At 38.0% G+C, this 23,398-nt stretch overlaps 1 protein-coding gene across 2 annotated transcripts; it reads right to left on the reverse strand.

Annotated features, from left to right (window-relative positions):
* Positions 1–8,230: 8,230 nt before the first annotated feature.
* Positions 8,231–17,029, reverse strand: LOC106534113 (growth factor receptor-bound protein 10). 2 transcript variants are annotated; one of them, XM_014030631.1, is made up of 3 exons: positions 16,354–17,025; positions 10,118–10,259; positions 8,231–8,372 (listed from the first exon to the last, which is right to left on the reverse strand). In XM_014030631.1, exons 1-3 carry the CDS (start codon positions 16,725–16,727, stop codon positions 8,343–8,345), a joined length of 546 nt encoding a protein of 181 aa, XP_013886085.1. In that variant the 5' UTR covers positions 16,728–17,025; the 3' UTR covers positions 8,231–8,342. The 2 variants fall into 2 exon arrangements, with proteins under 2 accessions (XP_013886085.1, XP_013886084.1); XM_014030630.1 differs by lacking the exon at positions 8,231–8,372 and having other exon boundaries at positions 10,011–10,259; positions 16,354–17,029.
* Between the last annotated feature and the right edge of the window lie 6,369 nt (positions 17,030–23,398).

Below are 23,398 nucleotides of genomic sequence, written 5' to 3' on the forward strand. Positions count from 1 at the left end.
GTCGAATCTATGCCATGAAGAATTGAGGCAGTTCTGAAGGCAAAAGGGGGTCCAACCCTTTACTAGCGTGGTGTACCTAATAAAGTGGCCGGTGAGTGTATGTTTCATTAATGACGTCAAACCACACAATACTGTAAGTGGAATTTGCATGTATGGAATGAGAGCATGAGGCATAATTTTGCATCAAACTAAAAGTCAACAAACACCTTTTGTTGCACCTTTTCTCACTTGATTTTCTCTGGTTTCAGTAATAATTTTAGGTTCTGTTTGAATCAGTCACGAGTGTTTCACGAGCGAGTTATTACGGGCATCATGAGCTCATCACTGAAATGATACTCTGCTGCAGTGAACCTTATACAGTCAGTGTTCACAAAATGTGTTTCTGATGAGTAGCTGTCACAGCTTTGAAGTCTGACCGACTCAATTACAGGCAAAGCATGAGAGCTGACAAATCATGAGACGAGATGAAAATACAATCAGCAGCAGGATCATTAGAGCAACTCTTAATGATTCCTTCAGGTAAAACATGTTGAACAGCATTAGTCATAGATGCTATTTAGGTTATTTTTTTAATCGGGAAATTGCAGCAAAGGAGTCATCTCATATGGTTAACATATTGCAACCATAAAAAAACAGCTGTTCTAATTATAGCAAAACACATGCAAAGACGTATAAGCATCTGGAACTCATTTAACTCCCTAAGTTTAGATGAATGCAAAAAAGTCAAAGCTGCAGATACAGTGCAAAAACCCTTTTGTGTATTCATTAATAGATCCTTGTGCACTGCTTATGTTTCTAAATCAACATTTTATACACTTTAAATAGCTGGATTTTCTGTGAACATTTATGTTCTGTATGTTTTCCATTTAGCTGCATCATGTTCTCCACAGTCCTGCTTTTCTGATAAATGGGTGATTATTTTTTTTACATCTCATATTTACATACAGCTGTACTCATTGAGCTATTTGCAGCTTGGTACAAACTAAAAGGTATGATGGGATGATAGACAGACACCAGCTAATGTGCTTATGACGTTAACAGCAGAAGCAGTTTAGTTTTTAGTCACGTCACCTCAGCTTGTTACAAGGTTTCTATTGAGAACCACCGGCTTATTTGCAACTAGAGACGGCCTGTCTGGCAAAGTGTGCTACTTTTAATTTTTATTTTGTTATTCAAAAATATCAAATAGGAACACACTGCTCTAAAAAAGTCATTTATTTTTTTGTATGATTTATGTGACTTGAATGAGCTCAGCAACTTGTCTGTACGTGTGTGCATGTTTGTCTGTCCGTTAGCAACATATCTAACAAACTTCTAAATATGTTTTATTAAAACTTTCAAAGTATTCGTTGGCTGTACATCTACAACTGGATAACTTTTGGAGTAAACCCAATTCAATATGGCTGCCACAGCCAACTGACCAACAACAAAAATGGACATGGATATAACCCAATTACTTCTGCAACGATTGAGCTAAAGTTTGGTGCAGTAGCAGCTGAGACTCATTTATAGCACATACTGAGGGCAAAGTGATCACACAAGAACTACGTTAAAAACTTCAAAGAATACTATTTTTCATGGATGAGAGGAAAGAACAAGGCTTGAAAGTATTTCAGTGTAGTATATTGAAATGTGGAATATACCACTTATTTGTACACTGCTGAGGACAGATGAACAGGAACCAAAACTGAAAACGAAAGCAAATGAAAAAAAAAGACTTACTTCATTCAATAATTTTTTTAGGTATTTTCCATTGAAGAGGATAACAAATCACTTAAAACTAACATGTCAGTACAAAGATGCCTGGGAGAGATAAGATTTCTGCATTTAAGGCCCTGTCACATGGTGAGGTATACTATCAGTGTATGCAAAAAAAAGCCAAACACGCTGGTGTGAGTCTCTTAAGTGAGGTGTAAGTTTTGAACAAGTTACCAGAAGGCTGATATGTGACCCATTACATTAAACCAAGGATTAAGTCCCAAAGTGTTATGTGGAGAGAAATAGGCAGCTATAAGTCACTGACTGAAACAACTCAAACAATTGCATTTTGTCAAAATATAATGATCAAATATTTTATCTACTGGTTGGGAAGAATGATGGTTTACTGGTTAACCCTGACACCTCACAGCAAGAAGGTACAGAGTTCTATCCTCGATTCAGACCTAGGGTCTTTCTGTGCAGAGTTTCCATGTTTTCTTTGTGCTTGTGTGGGTTTTCTCTGGCTGCTCCGGTTTTCTCTGGGTGCTCCAGTTTCCTCCCACAGACCAAAGAACAAGTACAATAGTCTGCCTTCAGGCCCAGGCCTGCCTTGCAAAAGAGATCTGTGATCTCAATGGGATTTGCCTGGTTAAATTATGGTAAACTAAAGAAAATTCTAATAAAATAAATTAAATACCTGTAATATAACCATAAAGAATTTTTAAGGACCTTTTATAGAGCAGTAGCTACAACAAAACATGATTTTGAGCAGAAAAGTCTTACATTTTTGTTATTTTACCTGCAGCCTAGAAAAGGTATTTTTTTCTTTCCAGCTGGTAAATTCTCAAATTCAAATACTGTTTGAGGTTTCCTCTTTAAAATGACATACACAATTCCTCATTAGAATAACCTAAATATAGGATTCAGATGAAATAGCAATGGGTTTATCGTGATTGGTAAGACATATCAAGGCGTATCTTTGAAACCTCTCATATCAGGATCATCCATGGATCAAAATGTAGCTTAAAAGGCAGGACTCTGAAAATATGCTTAGGTCATTTTGACCAAAACTGACTTAATCCTCAGTTTGATGTGATGGGTCACATATGATGGCATAAGTCAAAAACTCTGTTGGACACTTTTATAAGGTGGGGGTATGTTACTCATAGGATATGTTTTTGTTCAACTCATTAGCAATGTTAACTAGCATATTGGACAAAATTTTCATTAGTCGGCATAAGTCTTGAAATTTTGATTATTAAATACTTTTTTAATGTTTTTAATTTGAGGGTAATGCATTTAAACACACATTAACATGAATCCAACATGTTGTAGCTACAGTAATTGATAAATGGAGACATAAATTATATATTTCAGTCAAAAATAAACCCATTCAGTGAGCACACCATCTGAATTCTGCTTCACCTGAAGTCTGACCTTACTATCCATCTATCCAACCAACCATCTATACAAATATATGTAGATATACACATATACTGGGGGGTCCTTGCTCTGTCTTTTCATCGGTTTGGGGGTCCCTGATTGACAAACGCTGAAGACCTCTGCTTTAAAACATCATAGTGGGACAGGGCCTTATATTGACTTTCAGAGCCTATAAAAGGCAGCGGCTCATGTTTGTGTTCCTAAACATCCTGTAGATGTAAAAAAATGAAAAATAAATAAAAAACTAAAAAGCAGATAATTCAGACAAAATTGTCACACGCTTTATTGCATCTACATTTATAGAAACAAAGCAAGCCTAATTCAAATTATTACCCTAAACTCCTCTGAACATTACAGAGGGCTCATCACGGTAACCTTGGATAAAAGGTTTTCCCCTCATTTCTAGTCACTGTTGAGACACAACCCTCAGAGTTTGCAGCTGAAAGGATGAGTTGGAGGGAGGAAGGCTGGGATTTGAGAAATGGAGGTAGACAGGGGTGGGTGTGGGAAACTGCGAATCATATGGTCATGTCAAACAGTTTGCCCGACGACTTGTGACTAGCCCTGCACTACAACCTTACGCCTCCTTTCAGAGAGGCAGAGGAATGAGGCGGGAAGGAGCAAAAAGACAAGTATGAGAGTCTGTCAGAAAGTGCCGGGAGGTTGGAAAATTCTGTAAACTTAAACAGAAAAACTCAAACGATGTTTGGCTGTGGGTATTCGGAGGGGAGGATGTTAGGAAGACAGTCCAGGTGAAAGCAGTCAGTGAAGGAGATAAGCAAAACTAAGTGGGGGGGAGGGAGAAATGGCATAAAATAGAGCACATGTGGTTCTAGTGATTAAGGTCAGAGGTCTTAGAGAGTGGGCATAATAATTTACCCTCTCCTAATCAAACTTGTCAAACTCAAACCAGACGAAACGCCTCCGTGTGGATCAGAAGAAATAAAAAGCCGAACATCTGCGATGAGAAGCCTCCGAGGGGAGAATTTTCTGGAGAAAGGTGCTGAATTGAGTTTCCACTGAGGAGCAGCTACAATGAGCCATACTTTCCATTGTCATCAACAACGCGGAGACACTGCCAACGCTGTAAATAGACAGCAGAGCACCCAAAGATGAAGCGGGCAGACGTGGGTGTAAACATGCGTCTAACACCCGTACGGATGGATGGATGTTGAGCATGCTCGCCCGAGTTTACAGCCCAAGCACACTGTGTATGTGCTGTAAACACAAACAAGAAATTAAATTTTCCACAGCTTTCTCTGCCTTGTTTCTTTTACAGCAGTTTGGACATTCAATCTATCAGGGGAAAAGTTTTCCATTATCGCCGAGTTGGAGGTTTTTATGCATTCTAAGGAGTATTTTGACAATTATTATGGATTAATTATGTATATCTGTTCTACCTTGACACTGTCCGGTTACCATATCTTCTTATAACCAGTTTTCGGCTGTCAATCTGTGTTGGCCCAGACAACAGGACTCCAGCGAGGGATTGACCTCTCTTGTTGAACATTGAAATTTACAGATACTGAGTGAGCAAAAAAATTTTGTGGTGGTAGCCGAGAGTGATCCCCAATACTTTGTGCTAACAGGCAGTATGAAACCTCACAATATTGTGTCTAATTGTGCTAAACGTTATTATCAAGATTGAACCAAAAAGACTTTTTTGGCTTACAATGCCGTGGGAATAATGAATTCCTTTAAGAAACGCTAGGTTTTTGATTAATACATGCATATGCTGTAGTTTTTACATTAGATGTTTTTTTTTTTGTACAGAAGTCTACAGATATGTACATTGAGACTTAATCGATTGAGCTTCATTGTTATAATGGTCCATGTGAAACACAAGTTACAAAGCTGAACATATGGCGGAATCTCACTGGGCTGCAACTATTTGGTGAACAGCATTCATGTGGGACTTTCCTAAATTTCATCAGAATATCTTGTGACTTTTACACGTGATGAGTGAAACTAGTGAAACTGAAATGGAAAATTCCCATCCCAACCAGATTGTTCAAAAAAGCATTTCCCTTAATTAATATCTATATTTTAGATGTACTTAATTTATCTATAATGAATGGTTATGTGCCACAGAGCTTTGAGGTTGCTATAATTAAACGTTTACTTAAGAAACCTGATCTTGATTCAGGAGTTCTGGCCAACTATAGACCTATATCTAATCTCCCATTCATCTCAAAAATTTTTGAGAAAATAGTTGCATATCAACTATGTGAACATCTAGATAGAAATTATTTATATGAGGAGTTTCAGTCAGGATTTAGGGCTCATCATAGCACAGAAACAGCACTGGTTAAAGTTACTAACGATATTCTCATGGCCTCAGACAGTGGACTTGTGTCCATTCTTGTCCTGTTAGGTCTCAGTGCTGCATCTGACAAAATTGATCACAATATTTTATTACATAGACTTGAACTTGATATTGGGATTACAGGAACAGCTCTAAAATGCTTTGAGTCTTATTTAACTGATAGATTTCAGTTTGTTAATGTTAATAATGAATCTTCTTCTTACACCAGAGTTAGTCATGGAGTACCTCAGGGTTCAGTGCTTGGAACAATCATCTTTACTTTATGCTTCCATTAGGTAAAGTCATTAAACAGCATGGGATAAATTTCCATTGTTATGCTGATGATACTCAGTTATATTTATCCATGAAACCTGATGAATCCAACCAGTTACTTAAACTACATGCATGTCTTACAGACATAAAAACATGGATAACTCTTAACTTTCAGCTTCTAAACTCAGATAAGACAGAGGTTGTGGTTTTTGGACCTGAACATCTTAGGGATCAACTTTGCAACCTTTCACCTTCTCTGGATGGCATTAATCTGGCCTCCAGTTCTAATGTAAAGAACATTGGTGTTATTTTTGATCAGCATATGTCTTTTAACCCCCACATTAAAAATGTTACCAGGACCGCCTTCTTCCACCTGTGTAATATCACTAAAATTAGAAACATTTTGTCCAAAAATGACATGGAAAAACTGATCCATGCGTTTATCACGTCTAGGCTGGATTATTGTAATTCTTTATTATCTGGACATCCAAAAAACTCTTTAAGAAGTCTTCAGTTAATCCAAAATGCTGCTGCTAGAGTTTTAATGAGAGTTGGAAGGAGAGATCATATTTCTCCAGTTTTAGCTTCTCTCCACTGGCTCCCTGTCAAATTTAGAATAAAATTTAAAATATTACTCCTAACATATAAAGCTCTTAACAACCAAGCTCCATCATATATTAAATATCTTATTGTTCCATACTTTCCTAACAGAGCACTTTGCTCTCAGACTGCAGGTTTACCTGTGGTTCCTCAAGTTTCTAAAAGTAGAATGGGAGGCAGAGCTTTCAGTTTTCAAGCTCCTCTCTTGTGGAACCAACTTCCAGTTTCTGTCCGTGAGGCTGACACTCTGTCTACTTTTAAGATTAGACTGAAGGCTTTCCTTTTTGATAAATCATATAGTTAGACTTAGGTTTCCTGAATTATTCTTCATTTAGACTGCTGGAGCACAAACTAAGCACATTTCTTCACTCTGCTGTTGTCTTTAGTCTCTCTTCTCTATATGTTTATCGCAATTATTTCTATCAATAATGTTTTTCTTTTTGTCTCTTTTCCAGAAGAAGGTGCACCTGGACCAGCTCTTCTGTGTTTGGCTGTGTCTCTTTCCTGTCCCCCAACACTGCCGGTCGAGGCAGATGGCTGCCTGTCCTGAGCCTGGTTCTGCTGGAGGTTTCTTCCTTTTAATAGGAAGTTTTTCCTCTCCACTGTTTGCTGAGGATGGGAGACTGTGATTAAGTGATTCAACACAATCTTCTTTAGATTGTTCTTTTTCATGTACAGTGCCCTGAGACAACATATGTTGTGACTTGGCGCTATATAAATAAACTGAATTGAATTGAAAATTCATAAAATTTTATGCAATTCTGAGTAACAAATGAGTCTCCCAACAGGTGTAACTCAGTGAGATATGCCTTTAAATTTACAAAGCCAGAGTGAATATTTGGTATAAAGGAAAACTCATTAAAATAGTATTTGGTTGAACCATTTTAAAGTTGGGAGATTTTACACCTTAGGACTTATGTGTCAAAAGGCAGCACGACAGCTCAGTGGTTAGCACTAGCCGTGTTTCCATAAACGTTTTTTTATGCACATTTTGAAGTATCGCATCAGAAAAGGTGAATGGAAATGGCATGATTCAAAAAACTTCCTCTAATTCGCAAAAAAGTTGATACGCTCACTTGAGATGGTTTCTGGGTTTTTCGAAAAAGAGTTAATGCGTAAAAGGAGAGATGGAAACAGATTTGCCAAATAAGTTCTAAGCGAACATTTACCTCACATGGTTGATCAGCTATTTGTGCTGTCTAAACAGTACAGGTACCAGAGCGACTGCAGCCACGACTGGCAGCAGGACACCTTCTCCCGCTGTCGGCGTATTCAGTTATTTCCGTAACGTGAAGAGAATTGCATATTTTTCTCTATGTCTCCAGACAGAATGTAACATCAACAGAACTAGTTAAAATGACAGAATAAGTACAACTTTCCTGATAGTAGCAACACATTCCTGATAACTTCTCTCCATTAACCTGAGATGTGTGGACCCTGTGAGTTCGCAAATTTTACTTCCTGTTTACTACACACATGCGTCTGACCTAATTGATTCGCTTCAAGCCAGTTGACGGAAACACATCTGATTCACATTTCTTCATTTTTTCCTTTTTGCAAAATTTTAAAAATTTGCTCCAAATTCGAATTAAAATTGGACGGAAACACGGCTACCGTTGCTTCGCAGAAAAGTCTTGGATTCAATCCACTGCTGAGACCTGGGTTCTTTCTGTGTGGAGTTTGCATGTTCTCCTCGTGCTTGTGTGGATTTTCTCCAGGTACGCTGGTACCTGCCACAGTCCAAGAGCATGCATGTTAGGCTGCCTTCAGACCCAAAACTCACTTGCAAAATAGATCTGTGATCTCAGTGGGAATTGGCTTGGTAAATAAAGGTTAATACGATAGGCTTTTAGCTAGGTTGCAATTAGCATGTTTTGTTTTGCAATACATGTTTAACAAGAACCATCCAAGATCACAGTCAACTCAGTCGTCAGCTTAAATATCCTTAGAATTCTAGACAAATGACTGTTAGAAAAAACTGACAGCAGTGCAAAACAGAAAAAACCCCCACTTTGGTCTTGTGTCATTCTGTTGAGCCATTAGCTCGAGTCCTCTGAAAAAAACAAAAACAACCTGTTAGTCCTGCTCCGGGTGATTTCTACTGAAGGAAAAATACTGAACACCGATCACTTCCACTTAACACCACATCAGACATCAAACAAACTGTTTATTTAAGCTTAAGTGTTACCTACAGTATGCATGCAGAAGTTGTCTGCTTTAACGCCCCGCTTTTACTGTGCTCTGAGCCCCAATCCGGAGCAAGTCTCATACACACTATAATAAACTGGCTTCTGGCTGTTTACGAGACAGGCCTGTTTTACTTATTCAGAGTGAAAATTATGCCTCAGCAAGTAATTAAATGCAACCCAAAACACATTGTATTAGAATAAACTTTGACCTATTTACCAGAAGAACCTACATGGTTGAATTTATGGCACAGCTTGTAACTAAAGTGAATCCCACAGACAAACCAAAAAAATAAAAAAGAAAACTTTCCCACTCAGGCATGGGAAACAAATATAACCTTCCAAAAACATCTTCCTACATTAATCATTTATTCATGCAACAGATGGTGATTCAAATCTAAACCTTCTCAACTTCAGGCACTAACTGGATGCCACAAATGAATGAATCCATCGGGTGAATTATAGGACGACATCTGAGAGGAGAAGAGCCGTATTAAACTCAGACTTGTGCTTTGGCTTGAAAATTCTGACTTAACTGGAACTGCAGTGTATGAACTCGCAGGGAGAAAAGCCCCGGATCATAGCCAGAGGGGAAGGAGGGGAGTACTTATGAGAAACTGTCAGCCCTCAGATTACTGTAAACTGGTGTGTAGCTGTAACCAGTACTGGTTGCTTCCATATGAAGACCATTAGGCGCGAGGATGAAGGGATTCTGGCTTCCAGGAATGGACGAGCTGACGGAGCTGCAGTCACGTGTGTGGGTACGAGTGTTATGTGAACATGAGCAGAAACACTTACCTCCTCCATACTTTCCTTCCTTTTTTTTTTACAATCAAAATTGCTAAACAATTTAAATGAAATAAATCAACATTAAACAGGGATTGGCTAGTGTTGAAGTAGATTGACAGCAACTTTATAACACCTGCCTCTTGCATGTAATGCTACTGGGGAAGATAAGATTAATAAGATGACTATATTTCTTTCATCCTATTATTTATACGTCTCATCCAGCCAAAATTAAATTGACTCTATCCAGGAGGCGCCATATATGGATAATTTTGTTTTAAATTCGAATGATGACAAGCCGGAATGAAAACAAGCCAAAGTGAAATAGAAATCAAATAATTTTTACATTTTTAAATGTATGGAGTAGAAAGTACATATAAATTACATGAAAATTTAAAGAGTAGAAGTAAAAAGTTGATTCATTAAGGTAAAGTATTTGTACCACTTTGAGGTACTTCATATAAGGCAGATGTCTGTGTATGTTTGTACCATTCACAAACTCTCTCAAAAACCAGAGGGCAGGTTTTATTTAAACTCTCAAAAACCAAAAATTGAATGTACCTTTTAGAGTCAACCCAATTCAAGATGTCCGCCACACCTAATCAACTATAGCCAACACAGAATTGGCTATAATTCAGCCAGTTTAATAGATTTTGGGTTAAAATGTAGTATGGTAGTAGCTATGGGTTATTAACAGCACACAATCTGAGGGCTAACAGTTCGTGCAGAACATTATTTTTAGGATTCAGCCAAATTAACCGTGGCAGTATGCATTTCTTTCATTAAACAGGGATTCCCGTGTATGTCTGCGTGTGGTTAAACTTACATATTTGCCTGAAGAGGCTTCTCCAGGAGGTAGAGATCCAGGACTGAGGACAGGTGAACCTGCCGGGCTGCAGAGTTCTGGGAAAGGGTTGGGGATGGCCGGGAGAGACGAGGTCCTCAGCTGCTCCTCCTCCTGCAACCTCCTACACAACACAAACAGGACAAAGGTTTGGTTATGTGGTCAAAATGGTATTAGTTAGACTGGAATACAGTGAAGCCCCACAAAGGTGTGTTTCACAGTTTGCGGACTGTCTGTTGCAGGTTTTTTTCATGGAGCCTATGTAAGTGCTAGTAGTTTGCGGTGATCCCTGTGATATCATGGAAAACGGAAATACAGTAAATACAGTACAGTAATTAAGATTTAAATTATTAAGAACAATAACTTTACCTCCTAACAGTACCATGTGATGTGTAGCTAAGTGTGTAGCTCGTATGTGTTTTGGTTCGTGCCGCATTATGATGCTGCCCCAAATTTGCAGTAGGCCTTTTCTGGATCACATCCAATATTTGTTTTTGTTTTGTTTTGTTTTTTTTTCCACAATTTGTGGGGACTCTAACAACACAACCCCCACAAAAATCAGGGCTTCACTGCAAACTGAAATCACAGCTATAACCTGGAGGATCCTTTTTGTGTGCGTGTAAAAAGTGAAAATGGGGGAAGAAAAAAAAAGTTTCCAACTAGAAGCTGCTGAAACATGTAAAAATAAATGCTGGAGAGATCGATTTAATTAAGCAGCGCTGCAGTTTGGAAACTCATTCCTGTTTCCGTCTGATCTGGCCATAATGAAGAGTCTCAAAGCGAGTGGAAACTCCAGACTCCCGCAGCTAATTTACTGCAATATTTATCACACATCAATACTAAATCTAGACATCACTTTAAAGCAGTTTCTGACTTAAGCAGATGCAGCACAAGTCTCCGATGATTACTTGACAGATGGGTTAATTCGTGTTTTTTTTAAATGAGCAGGTCAGTTTGTGAAACTTCAGATCAGATGTTTTAAAAAAAACAATATAAAAGCCTCTTTTCCCTCTCTGTGTGTGTGTCTGTAGAAAGCAGTGAGTTCAAAAGGGATCAGGCCTTTTGATGTTGTCCCATATGAGCTGGAGAGCAGGGTTATCCAGAGGTCAGTTCTGTATAATAGGAACTTCGGGGCCCGCGTATGTATGGGTGTGTGTGTGCTTGACAGAGACGCAGCACTCATAAGACAGAATACTCCATTACCTGATCATCCCTCCTCTGCTTCTGTCATATGGTCTGAAGGCACAAAAAGTGGAACTGACACCAGCTCTGCTTTGAACTTGTTTGTGTGTAATGTATGCACAGAGCTATAGTGCTGGGTGTGTGTGTTTGCATGAGAGAGAGAGGGAGAGAGAGAGAGAGAGAGAGAGAGAGAGAGAGAGAGAGAGAGAGAAAAAGAGAGTAGCTACTTTTGAATCCACACAAGTGGGAAGAATTCAAACAAATGAGGATTTTTTACTTTCTCCCCCTGCTGGTGCACAACCAGTCTGAGGCAAAGAGGGAGTGACAAGCAGGAACGGGTCATCCCTGGGTTACACACTGGGAGCAGAAAAGAAAATGTTATTGCCTGTTATAACGAGGGGAGGAGGTGCAGTGAACGCTTCTTTTTTTTTACGTGGAGAGAAAAGGTTTGAGTTCTGAATCAGTGTGCTGATTTATGCTGAAGATGTGAAACATTTTGAACACAGTTTCAGCTCGTATCCTGTAGCCATAGTTTCAGTTATGTGTTGCTGTTGGCTCCAGTCACATCATGTTATTACTTTTACATAAGAAAAAGAACCTGCTTATTCAGTTTTCCCTTCACTCATTAGTTTTGTGAAGTGATCTGATTTATTTATATTTATTTATTTATTTATTTATTTATTTATTTTGCAATTGTCTTAGTTTGGTCTATTTAACAACTCTCATATACAAAACAAGAGAAAAAATGTTAACAATATTACTGAAACTAGCTTTCTTTGAGGCAATGGATGTTGCCCACATTATGGCATATCAAAGTTTTAACCTAGAATATACTGTACTTGTGTCTTAAGTATGTGCTGGGAGGGACTCTCGGCTACTACCATACCAAACTGTAGCTTAAGATATGTAAAAATGACTGAGTTACAGCCATTTTTGTGTTTAAGATTACTTTGCGTTACTGTGTGTTACCATGAACTGACAAATTAACTGTAAGGATAATGACAATTCCACTGGGAGTTTATCAGAAAGCGCCTGATCATGAGAGCTAAAATAATCTGATCTACAAAAAATAAAAAAATAATAAAATAAAACTGAACTATTTGATGAGTAGTTCCAGTTCTAATTTTAAGGAAATCAGCATTTAGCTTAACCAGTCGATGTAATTCCAAAAGCTGAGCTAGTGGTCGAATAAAGCTACCATATTTTCCTGACAATAAGTCACATGTTTTTTCATAGTTTGGCCATTCCTGTGACCTATACTCAAGAGCAACTTATGTATGTTTTTTTTCCCCTCTTTTCATGATGCATTTTTAGACTGATTCATACTGACTGACATGAACCAACTAACTTGTGAGAGACTGGCAAAAAGCAGAGGTTGCCTGACTGCACTGAAGAAAATGAAGAAAGCTAATCGGGTGATGTAGCGAACTTACCAGTAACTGCCGGTAGAGAGCTGCCTCGCTGTGGATGTCAGCAGGGATCAAAATTTCAAATGTGCAAATCTTATTTTGTTTTATTTGCGACACAATAATAATGAACCACACCAAACTGGAAGGAAAAGAACTGAAGGCTGTATTTATAATTGGACCATCCAGTAATATGAGGCTAATGATGAGAGGGAAGGACGACAGAGGATAGTAAGCTAATGTAAGCTTCTTGTTGGTAACTTGTTTTTTGGTAACTTGCTGATGTTTAGTTGAACTTGTGTGAAGAAAAAGTTACAGTTGTTGCAAACAATTCATGTACAGTGGGGAGAACAAGTATTTGATACACTGTTGATTTTTCAGGTTTTCCCACTTGCAAAGCTCGTAGATGACTGTAATTTTTATCATAGGTACTCTTCAACTGTGAGTGATGGAATCTAAAACAAAAATCCAGAAAAATACAATGTATGATTTTCAAATAATTAATTTCCATTTTATTGTGTGAAATAAGTATTTGATCATCTATCAACCAGTAAGAATTTTGGCTCTCACAGACATGTTAGTTCTTCTTTAAGAAGCCCTCCTGTTCTCCACTCATTACCTGTATTAACTGCACCTGTTTGAACTCGTTACCTGTATAAAAGACACCTGTTCACACATTCAATCAGCACTCTTGTTTTCTTATACTTTTGGTGTTTCTGCTGCAAAACTTGGACCAACATTCGCAAAATAATTATTAAATGCATTCACAATTTCATTCTGATCAGGTGTTTTTTTCCATCTTTTACAAAATATTGTAAAATCATACTTTGTGACTCTTCAAAACTCTAGTCATTACTCACCACGTTTCTTTCATATCACCATTATTTTTCTCTAATAAACCACCGTAATATTCCTTATTATAATCCATACCATGTTGTTTTTTTTAATATTTCCTGTATTTCTCTTATGATTCTTTTGCTCTTAATTTCAGGAAGCACGAATACAAGTAATCTTTTTACAAGCAGTTTCTCAAACCTTTAATCAACCACGGTTTATCAACATTTCTTTTTTATTTATTTTTCTTTTTTTTACAAAAAAAAGATTACAAAACAAGATTACAAAACAAAACTGGAAGAAGTGTACATTGAATATGTAAACAAAGCATATATGTTTTCATGAATATTTTAGGAACATTGTATGAAAAGAATTGTGTGAAAAATAAATAAAAAAGAAATGTTGATTAAAGGTTTGAGAAATGCTTGTAAAAAGATTACTTGTATTCGTGCTTCCTGAAATTAAGAGCAAAAAGAATCATAAGAGAAATACAGGAAATATTAAAAAAAAACAACATGGTATGGATTATAATAAGGAATATTACGGTGGTTTATTAGAGAAAATAATGGTGATATGAAAGAAACGTGGTGAGTAATGACTAGAGTTTTGAAGAGTCACAAAGTATGATTTTACAATATTTTGTAAAAGATGGAAAAAAACACCTGATCAGAATGAAATTGTGAATGCATTTAATAATTATTTTGCGAATGTTGGTCCAAGTTTTGCAGCAGAAACACCAAAAGTATAAGAAAACAAGAGTGCTGATTGAGTGTGTGGACAGGTGTCTTTTATACAGGTAACGAGTTCAAACAGGTGCAGTTAATACAGGTAATGAGTGGAGAACAGGAGGGCTTCTTAAAGAAGAACTAACATGTCTGTGAGAGCCAAAATTCTTACTGGTTGATAGATGATCAAATACTTATTTCACACAATAAAATGGAAATTAATTATTTGAAAATCATACATTGTATTTTTCTGGATTTTAGTTTTAGATTCCATCACTCACAGTTGAAGAGTACCTATGATAAAAAAATACAGTCATCTACAAGCTTTGTAAGTGGGAAAACCTGAAAAATCAACAGTGTATCAAATACTTGTTCTCCCCACTGTAGTTACTCTCACCTGTATTATCTATCTATGTTAATTAAGGTTATTCAGCATCCCAAGATGATTTCTGTGTTAATGTGGTTTTCCAGATTAAATGTCTGTCCTAAGACTTATAGTCAGGTTCAACTTATCTATGTTTTTTTCCTCTTCATGATGCATTTTTTGGCTGTTGCGACTTATACTTTAAAGTGACTTATAATCCGCAAAATACGATAAATATTTTTTATGCATCAAAGAAACCAGGAATATACTTTCAGGAATATTTTCATGGGTGATTGTGATATCAGGTTTAGAGATTCAAAAAGTATATTGAAGTATATAGTTAATACTAACATCTAGTGGTGAGCCAATACAGGTATCAGGATCGTAACAATACTAGCATTTTTACATTTTTAAAAGTATTCCTCCACGTCCAGAGTACCCTGATACCAGCAACCAACACCGGCATTGACACCCCATTCAATGTGTTACAGTTTACATTTCAAGTGAAAAGTTTATCAGTTATGTGTTTCAGAACAGCAACAATGGAAAGATGCACTAAAGGTGTCAGTGTATAGAACAATCTTGATAGTAATATCCAAATCTCTTTCATTCTTGCATTTAAAAGAAATTTGAAAATCATTATGATGAAGCGATATGGTATTGAATAAGCAGATGTTTTGTTATGTAGTATTTGTGTATTTTTTGTAATGTATTTCTTGTGTATTTGAAATACGCCTATAATAGTCTTATAGAGTGGATGAAATAAAAAATTTATGAAAATGCAAAAACATTATACAAGTTGAAATAAAATGTTTAAATTGTGTAATATTCTACTGTGTATGATGTTTATTTGATTTGACAGTTAGAGGGGCTGTAGGCCTGTAAGGAAGAAGAGCCACCTAACTAAAAACAGCCTTTGTAAAGTCATTGTGTAATGTTTAGGTTCTAACTCAGTATATACTTGGTTTTGGTGCTCTGTATCTGCGACACAAACTGAAGTACCCGGTTTGAAAAAAACTGGCATTGAGACATCCCTACTAATATCCAATCATGCAAAAATATTTTAGCTGTAAGCTTAAACTTTCCTTATAAAATCAGCCAAAAAAAAGGGGGTGGGGGGAGTACAGCAGCACAGAACCATGGAGCCTGGATCTGTGGGTTGAGCTCTGACCTCAGCCAGATATCTGATCCAAGAATGACATCAGTATCAGAGGCTGACACTGATATCTCATAGAAGTGGTCCAAGTTCTAGCAGTGATCCCTATCCATACAATGTAACAAAAAACCATAGAAACAACTTGGGGAAAACTGGCCCTGAATTTGATAAAGTATTTCTGGAAAATCCAAGTGGATTCATCTGAACATTTATGCTCAAGATGCTTCAAAGATAATACCAAAGTAAAGGTGGTTATTGCTGAAAAAGATGCAGGATTAACACTTTGGTAAAAGCTAAATTTATTCCTTAATACATTAGCTAAAAGTTAACAGTTTGAGTTAACAGGGTCTCACAACTTTTTTACCTGTCTTGAAATGTAATGAAAAACTACACTTTTTGAAAAAAAAAACTCCAAATGCGCAGAGACCAAAGGTCAATCAATGGCTACAAACAGCAGAACTTTCAATTGATAATTTTAGGTTTGTGTTGTCAGAAATAAAACCAAACTACTTCATAAAAGAAAACATGAATGGAAGTCTAAAGCCACTAACCTGACGGCGAGGATATGCATGGGCTGTGACCGTCGGAGGCCGGTCTGGGGCTGATCGGCAGTCGAGGAGAAGGAGGAGGAAGACGGCGGCTCTGGGGAGACGTGGGTTAACACCTGCGAGGTGTGAAGCTGCGGGGGCTGGTTGTTGTGTGTAGGATGGTGGTGGTGGTGGTGGTGCGAGCAGGAGCTCTGTCCGTTCTGCTGCAGCAGCGGGGTTGACTCCGTCTGCTGACCGCTGCAGGACGAGTACAGGCTCTCCAGAGAAGAGTTCATATCATTCACCAGGGCCTCCAAGTCCACATCATCCTCTGACGGACAGAAGAGAAACCAAACACAAGGTGGTGAAGAAACAGTAGAGGTGAAACATGCCAACATTTCTGAGGAGAAGAAACGGTGAAGGGTTTTGTGAAAAAAAAAAAAAACATTAAATAAAGTCTTGGAAGTCCTTGAGGGACTCCATACTGCCCTCCAACTGTTATGTCAGAGTTTTACCCTCAAACTATCTTTTGGTGAGAAACAATGGAGTTGTAGTTATTTTGGTCAAACTTAAATGATGATTATGTACAATCTCATTTGATATTGTGAGATCTCACTAGATGTTTTGAAAATGACTCTCAGCTACAACCAGAGGGTTAAAGACCTGTTAGTGTTTGCTAAGGTCACTTAGTTATGCTGTCATCATGAGCTGGGTGAACTCAAAACATTAAAGGGTGGTAGATTACATGCAGTGATTATGTCTTGTGAGTTCATTAAAATCCTCTTTGTAGTTCATGAAATATTTTGTTAGTGCTACAAACACACATATACACAGTTGTGACCAATGATTTCCCTTTTCAGTTCTGTAGCCTAAGCCTGATACTTTCCCCAAACAGAAACTCAATTCAGACCATAGTCCTAAACCTCAACCATCCATCCATCCATCCATCCAATATCTTTACCTGCTTCTTACTTTCAAGGTCATGGAGGTCACTGGTGCCCATGTCCAGTAGTCATTGTGCAAGGTGCGGGGTACACCCTGGAAAGGTTGCAAGTCCATCACAGGACCACATAGAGACAATCATTCATTCTCTCACTCACACCAAGGGACAATTTAGAGTTACCGATTAACCTAACAGTTGTGTTTTTGGTCTGTGGGAGGAAAGGTCCCTGGCCAGGATTTGATCCAGCAACTTCTTGCTGAGAGGCAACAGCTCTACCAACTGAGCCACCATGCAGAGCCAATAAACCCAACCCCAAAATTGGTGTTCCACTGTATTAGTACTGGTCTTTGCTCCCCAAAAGGACTACTGGTCCTGACAAGGTAGTTGTTAATACCAGAAAAGGTCCTAAAATGTAACACACGCACACGCACACACACACACACACACACACACACACACACACACACACACACACACACACACACACACACACACATAGAAACACAAGCAAAAATATAGTGAGCAATGGAGAGCAGAAAAATTCGAGCAGAATGTAAAGTTCCAGCAAACTGTGGGTCTTTGTTCAGTTTCTTTACCATCTCCGTGTCTATATATACTTTATGCATGTGTATCTATAGGTGTGCACCCACATTGATGGGTAACTAGTTCTACCAGTGAGCTTATTCAGAAAGCCAGTCTCAACCCTGCACATTGTTCTGCCCAGTGAGTCTAATCTCCGGGGACATCAGGAACAGGCACAAACCTGCCCGCTACACTCCTAAACTCTCACCGCTGGGAGTCAGCGCAAACGAGGAGGCTTCCGCTCTGAATTCATCATGAGTTGGAAATATTCTGCTTTTAAATGTTTTAGAGGCAAGATGAAAAATTCTAAGCAGAGAACAAATCAACCCTGTAAAACTCGTCGGAACCCCCACCCCAGGCAGATTTAAATTCAAGAAGTGATTTCTCAGCAGTGGGAGACTGCAATTTAATTGCTCTGTGCTATGAATGTTTTATCACCTGGATTTCTAATTTTGCTCTATTTTTAAATTGCAGCGTGCTCTGGTGATTCATCTTTAAACTAAGTGTTAAGCTTGGGAATGAAATCTAATGATTCTATCAAACTGCTGCGTTTACAGTAACAACTACACTGTTGTGTAAGAGTGAGCCTACCACTGGGGGGCGACAAACTCTAATAGTCTGAACTGGACTCCAACCTAATGAAACATAAGAACATGATAGAAATGTAAACAAGAATCAAGAATACTAACAGAAGACTTTTAAAATAAGAATATTTACCTTGAATAACGTAATACATTGTGGTTATTTTACTGCTTTAACACCTGCATTAAACAAGAAAGAGGTGTTTTTCTTAAAGACTGATTCAGTGAATTAAAGGCCTAACATTCCTTGTAGGAATGCAGCTTCTGCCATTTTTCATATCACAGTGTTAGACTGAAATTATCTTGTGCTGAGAAGAGTTATAGTTATTTTGGTCGAACCTTGAAAACAACATTATGTACAATCTTGAGCCATATTGTGAAAAGTTGCATGATTTAGTGGTCAGAGTATGTGTTGAGAATCACTTTTGGCTACTAGCAAGCAACACTTTGGCCAGCTGTGGCAGAGTGGTTAGGGGAGTCGTCCTGGAACCGGAAGGTCACCAGTTCGATCCCCCGTCCACCTGTCTCAGTTGTTGTGTCCTTGGGACACATGTAAATCTAGTTGTTGTGTCACCCCTAACTCTGACGTGTGTCCCATCAGTGTATGAATGTGACAGGCACTGGTTAGTCTCCATAGATGATTGTATGTTAGCTTTGTAGAGACCTAAGAGAGTGTTGTCTGAATGGGTAAATGAGGGTACAGATTGTAGTGTGAAGCGCTTTGAGTGTCCTGGATGGATAGAAAAGTGCTATAAAAGTACAGTCCATTTACAATTTACTTTAACTAAGTTTCACTGAGTTAGAACCATTTATTGTGTCTGCTAGAGCAGAGGTTCTCAAACTGGGGTCCCAGGACCCCCCAGGGGTCCACGAGAGGTATCTTGGGGGTCCTCAAAAAATTTCACTAAATTGTTAATTTGGTTTTTATTTTTTTAAATGCACAGGGAAGCCGGCCGGCTTATACGCTATCGGGTGCGGGGGCATCAGGAAACTCCGCTCTCCCCAGTGACACCTTCCAGCTCGTCCTGGGGGACTCCGAGCTGTTCCCAGGCCAGAGAGGGTACACAATCCTTCCTGCGAGTCCTGGGTTTTCTCCAAAGTGCCAGACTTATTTTGAAAACATTTTAAAATGCTTATTTCAAACCCGCATCTGAGACCACCTGTGACCGCGCATTTACTTTAGCTAAGTTTCACTGAGTTAGAACCATTTATTGTGTCTGCTAGAGCAGAGGTTCTCAAACTGGGGTCCCAGGACCCCCCAGGGGTCCACGAGAGGTATCTTGGGGGTCCTCAAAAATTTCACTAAATTGTTAATTTGGTTTTTATTTTTTTAAATGCACAGGGAACAACGAACTAATAAAACAGTCATAATAAACTAAATAAGAAATATATTCCCATGGCATTTAGGGGTTGAAACGACAGTAAATTACCCTTTAAAAAAGCATGGGGTTTATGAGGGGTCCCTTGAATTTTTCGCCCTTGTAAGGGGTCCCAGAACCAAAAAGTTTGAGAACCCCTGTGCTAGAGCATATTGTGACAGCCATCTTGAATTAGTTTATGAGTTACATCCATTCATTATTTTCTGAATAGTTTATTAAAAGCCAGTTAGTAATTTATAAGGTTTTTTTTTTTTGCCAACAGTACAGACAAACATGCATGTACACATGGGTGATAAGAGAAAAAAAAGGAATTAGCTACATAAACTTTGCCCAAGTGTTACACTTGTCAGCACCTAGAAATTTTCCATTTTGTTAAGAATGCATTGTAAATACTTTAAGTGAGATCAATGGATGCAACTCCTCCTTTAATATTTACACAGGGTTCATGTGCAGCATCACTGCAGCTCAGGGTGCTGGAAAACTGACAGCTGGATTACGTGATGATACAAATATCATGCCACTCTAAAGCAGCTAAAAGTCCCATGACTCAGCAGAAAGCTGGTCATAGAAGCAAACAATGATTCGATCAATGTTAAGTTTGATGAAATGGGGTGACAAGGTTCAAAGCAAGACACTTAGCGATGCTAAGGAATCACTTTATTGTTGAATTAGAGCATTTCCCCTTTTTTGTAGAATAAAACATGTCTGTTGAAACAGCAACAGCAGGATGATCCTGGTTTCTTTACACACTGCAACAGCCTAGTTCTTTTCTCAGCAATCAGCTAAAAGCATAGTGTTGTCTTTCAGAAGCTTTTTCTAAAAATGTGTCAGGTATGGTATCACAGGTGCATGTGACTTGCAAGTTAATCTTTGGGTATTAATAGTGACAGGTAAGCTGGAGCAGCTACTTATAGGTAGGTTGCAGAGCTAAAGAGACGAATACGACAAGATGCACGGTGCCAGGCTGAAGGCTGGGGACAGAAAAAAATAAATAAAACACACCAGTAACACGGATCAGATCCACCTGGCATATGGAAGCGATCAAAGAAACAGTGGCCTAAACAAATGCAAATGTGTGCTGGTGTGAGAGCACACCAGAAACTACAACAAAAATCTAGAGGAATTGCAGAAGATGTGAAAACACAGTGTAAATATGGTGAATATTTTTGCTGACCTGAAAATCAATTATTAAAGTTAAAATGGGTCAAAAAAATGTTACTTAAAAAACAAAAGTGGAAAAAAAAAAAACAGCTGGTAACAACTAAAGTATCAGAAGGCTTATGCTGCATTTTAAGTTCATCCTGAAATTTCACTCGAAAGCCAAATATCCTTTACTTCTTGTGAGTATTGTATGAATATAGAGCACCAAGTGTAAAATAAAATGTAAAAATTTTCAGTAACAAATTTTCATTATTTACATAGCTCACTTTCTGAATGTAAAATCCTACTTAAAATATTTCCACTAAAATTTTATTTTTATTTGATCACTGTTCTTACAATCTTTACTAAATGTCTAAATGTTAAAGCATAAATGTAAATGTGTAAATCTAAATTCAAAAGTTAAATGTAAATGTTGCAGTTAAATGTTGAAGTTCACATTGAAATATTTCAGAATGAAATGCAGCCTTTGCCATTGGTGCATGGCTCTTCTTATGACATCGTCATCCTGCAACAAAAGCAACCGCCAATGCTGCTAACACTGCTAGTGCTGCTAATGCTTCCCTACAAGACATCAAATTCACAGTTGCGGCCGGTGCCCGAGCTGCACTTTAAACTATCAGACCCAGGTATCATCCATATAGTTTTCAATGAACACATTTTGAATTTAAATTTTAAGCAGCGTTAGAAGCGATAGCAGTTGCTTTTGTCTCACGATGATGACGTCATAACAACAGCTGTGCACCAATGGCATTTTGATTTAAAATTCAACATTTAGACGTAGCATTTAACATTTAAATTTAACATTTAGTACAGATTTGCTAAACGTAAGAACAGTGAGCTAAATAACAATAAAATGTTAGTGGAAAATTTTAAGTAGGATTTTACACTCAAAGTGGGCTACTTTAAATAATGAAAATGTGTTAATGACATTTTTTAACTTTTTATTTTACAAATAAAAATAAATAACATACGGAAAAGTAGTCTGATTGCAAAATGAAAAAAGGGAAACCTCGTTTTACACAATAAGCACGTCAGCTGCTCAGTAGGTGAGACGTGCATCCTAAAGCCATCAAAGCAAAAAAAACAAAACAAAAAATCTTGACCTGCTTTGGCCTTTGGAGGGAGATTAGCATAGTTGTACGCACGCAAAAGAAAAAACAACCTTTACACTCGCACAGGCAATATTTGTGCGTCATCACCAATCACCGGCGCACGTCACAATCAGTCAAACGCAAGTATGCTTCAGTCTGCCTGACGTGAGCCAGACAGATTGATCATACTGAAGGCAGGCAGCATTAGGAGAGGCATGCATGGGATTTAAAACAATAGGTATTTACAAGAGGGTGCAAACTTTTAATATCAATCCGTAGAACTAAAGGTTTGAGGGAAGATCAGGAAACACAACCTATACGACAGTTGCCCCGGGCAGAAACAAGAGAGGACATAAACCTCTGCATTTATTTCCTCTTTTTCATCCAGCATTCCAACCAGTGACTAGATTCTCTAAAAATATTAGCTCAGTTCATGCAGCAGGGATCACAACATAGGCAGAATGAGCTCGTATCACTCCCAGGTTATTGCCTAATATTATAAAGTGTTCTCTACTCTAAGATCACAAACGTTTGAGGTTTAACTGAAGCATCTGAAATACAGGTTCAGACGTAGCTGAACCTCGGCTCTTGCATCATCGTGCAGCAGAAAGGAAAGTTTACAAAACAGATACAACAAGAGCAGCAACAGATAAAAACATCCGCCTGATGCTGAAGGTTTAGTTGAACTTTTGTCCACTTAAAGAATATTTATTGTACACCAAAATATGTTTACATGTATTAACACTTACTGGATTGAAACAGTAGCACGGCGTTGGTTCAGATCTAGTAAAGGGAGGTTAGGCAAGGCAAGGCAAATTAATTTGTGTCTTATTTTATACCAACAATTCAAGGTGCTTTACAGAACAACAAGTCAACATGAACAAGGCAAAACTACCTATGAACACACACCAAAACACTGGTAAAAATGTAAAACAATAAAATATCCAATATTGGGACAAATCCAAAATGAATTAGTTAAAAGCATAAGAATGTCTTTATTTATTCAGATCAGACTCAAGTCAGCTCCTCAGGTAGTTTGTTCCACATGTAAAAGGTAGTAGAAACTAAAGTCAGCTTCACCACGTTTGGTTCTGATTCGTGGAACAATTAATAATCCTGGATTTGCTGAGAGGTCTGGATGGTTCATGATGTGTAAGATGGTTTATTGAGTACTGTGGAGCTGAACAGTGATTTATGGAAGTAGAGTACAAAGTGTTGAGGATAGTCCTACACTCTACACTCATTGGGCCTCATGCAAGAACCGTTCGTACGCACAGATTTGTTCTTAAATTGTGCGTACGAGTGATTTAGGAGAATTTGTGGCATTCACCA

This window comes from Austrofundulus limnaeus, unplaced genomic scaffold, assembly GCF_001266775.1.
Source record: "Austrofundulus limnaeus strain Quisiro unplaced genomic scaffold, Austrofundulus_limnaeus-1.0 Scaffold1093, whole genome shotgun sequence".
Taxonomy (NCBI): Eukaryota; Metazoa; Chordata; class Actinopteri; order Cyprinodontiformes; family Rivulidae; genus Austrofundulus; species Austrofundulus limnaeus.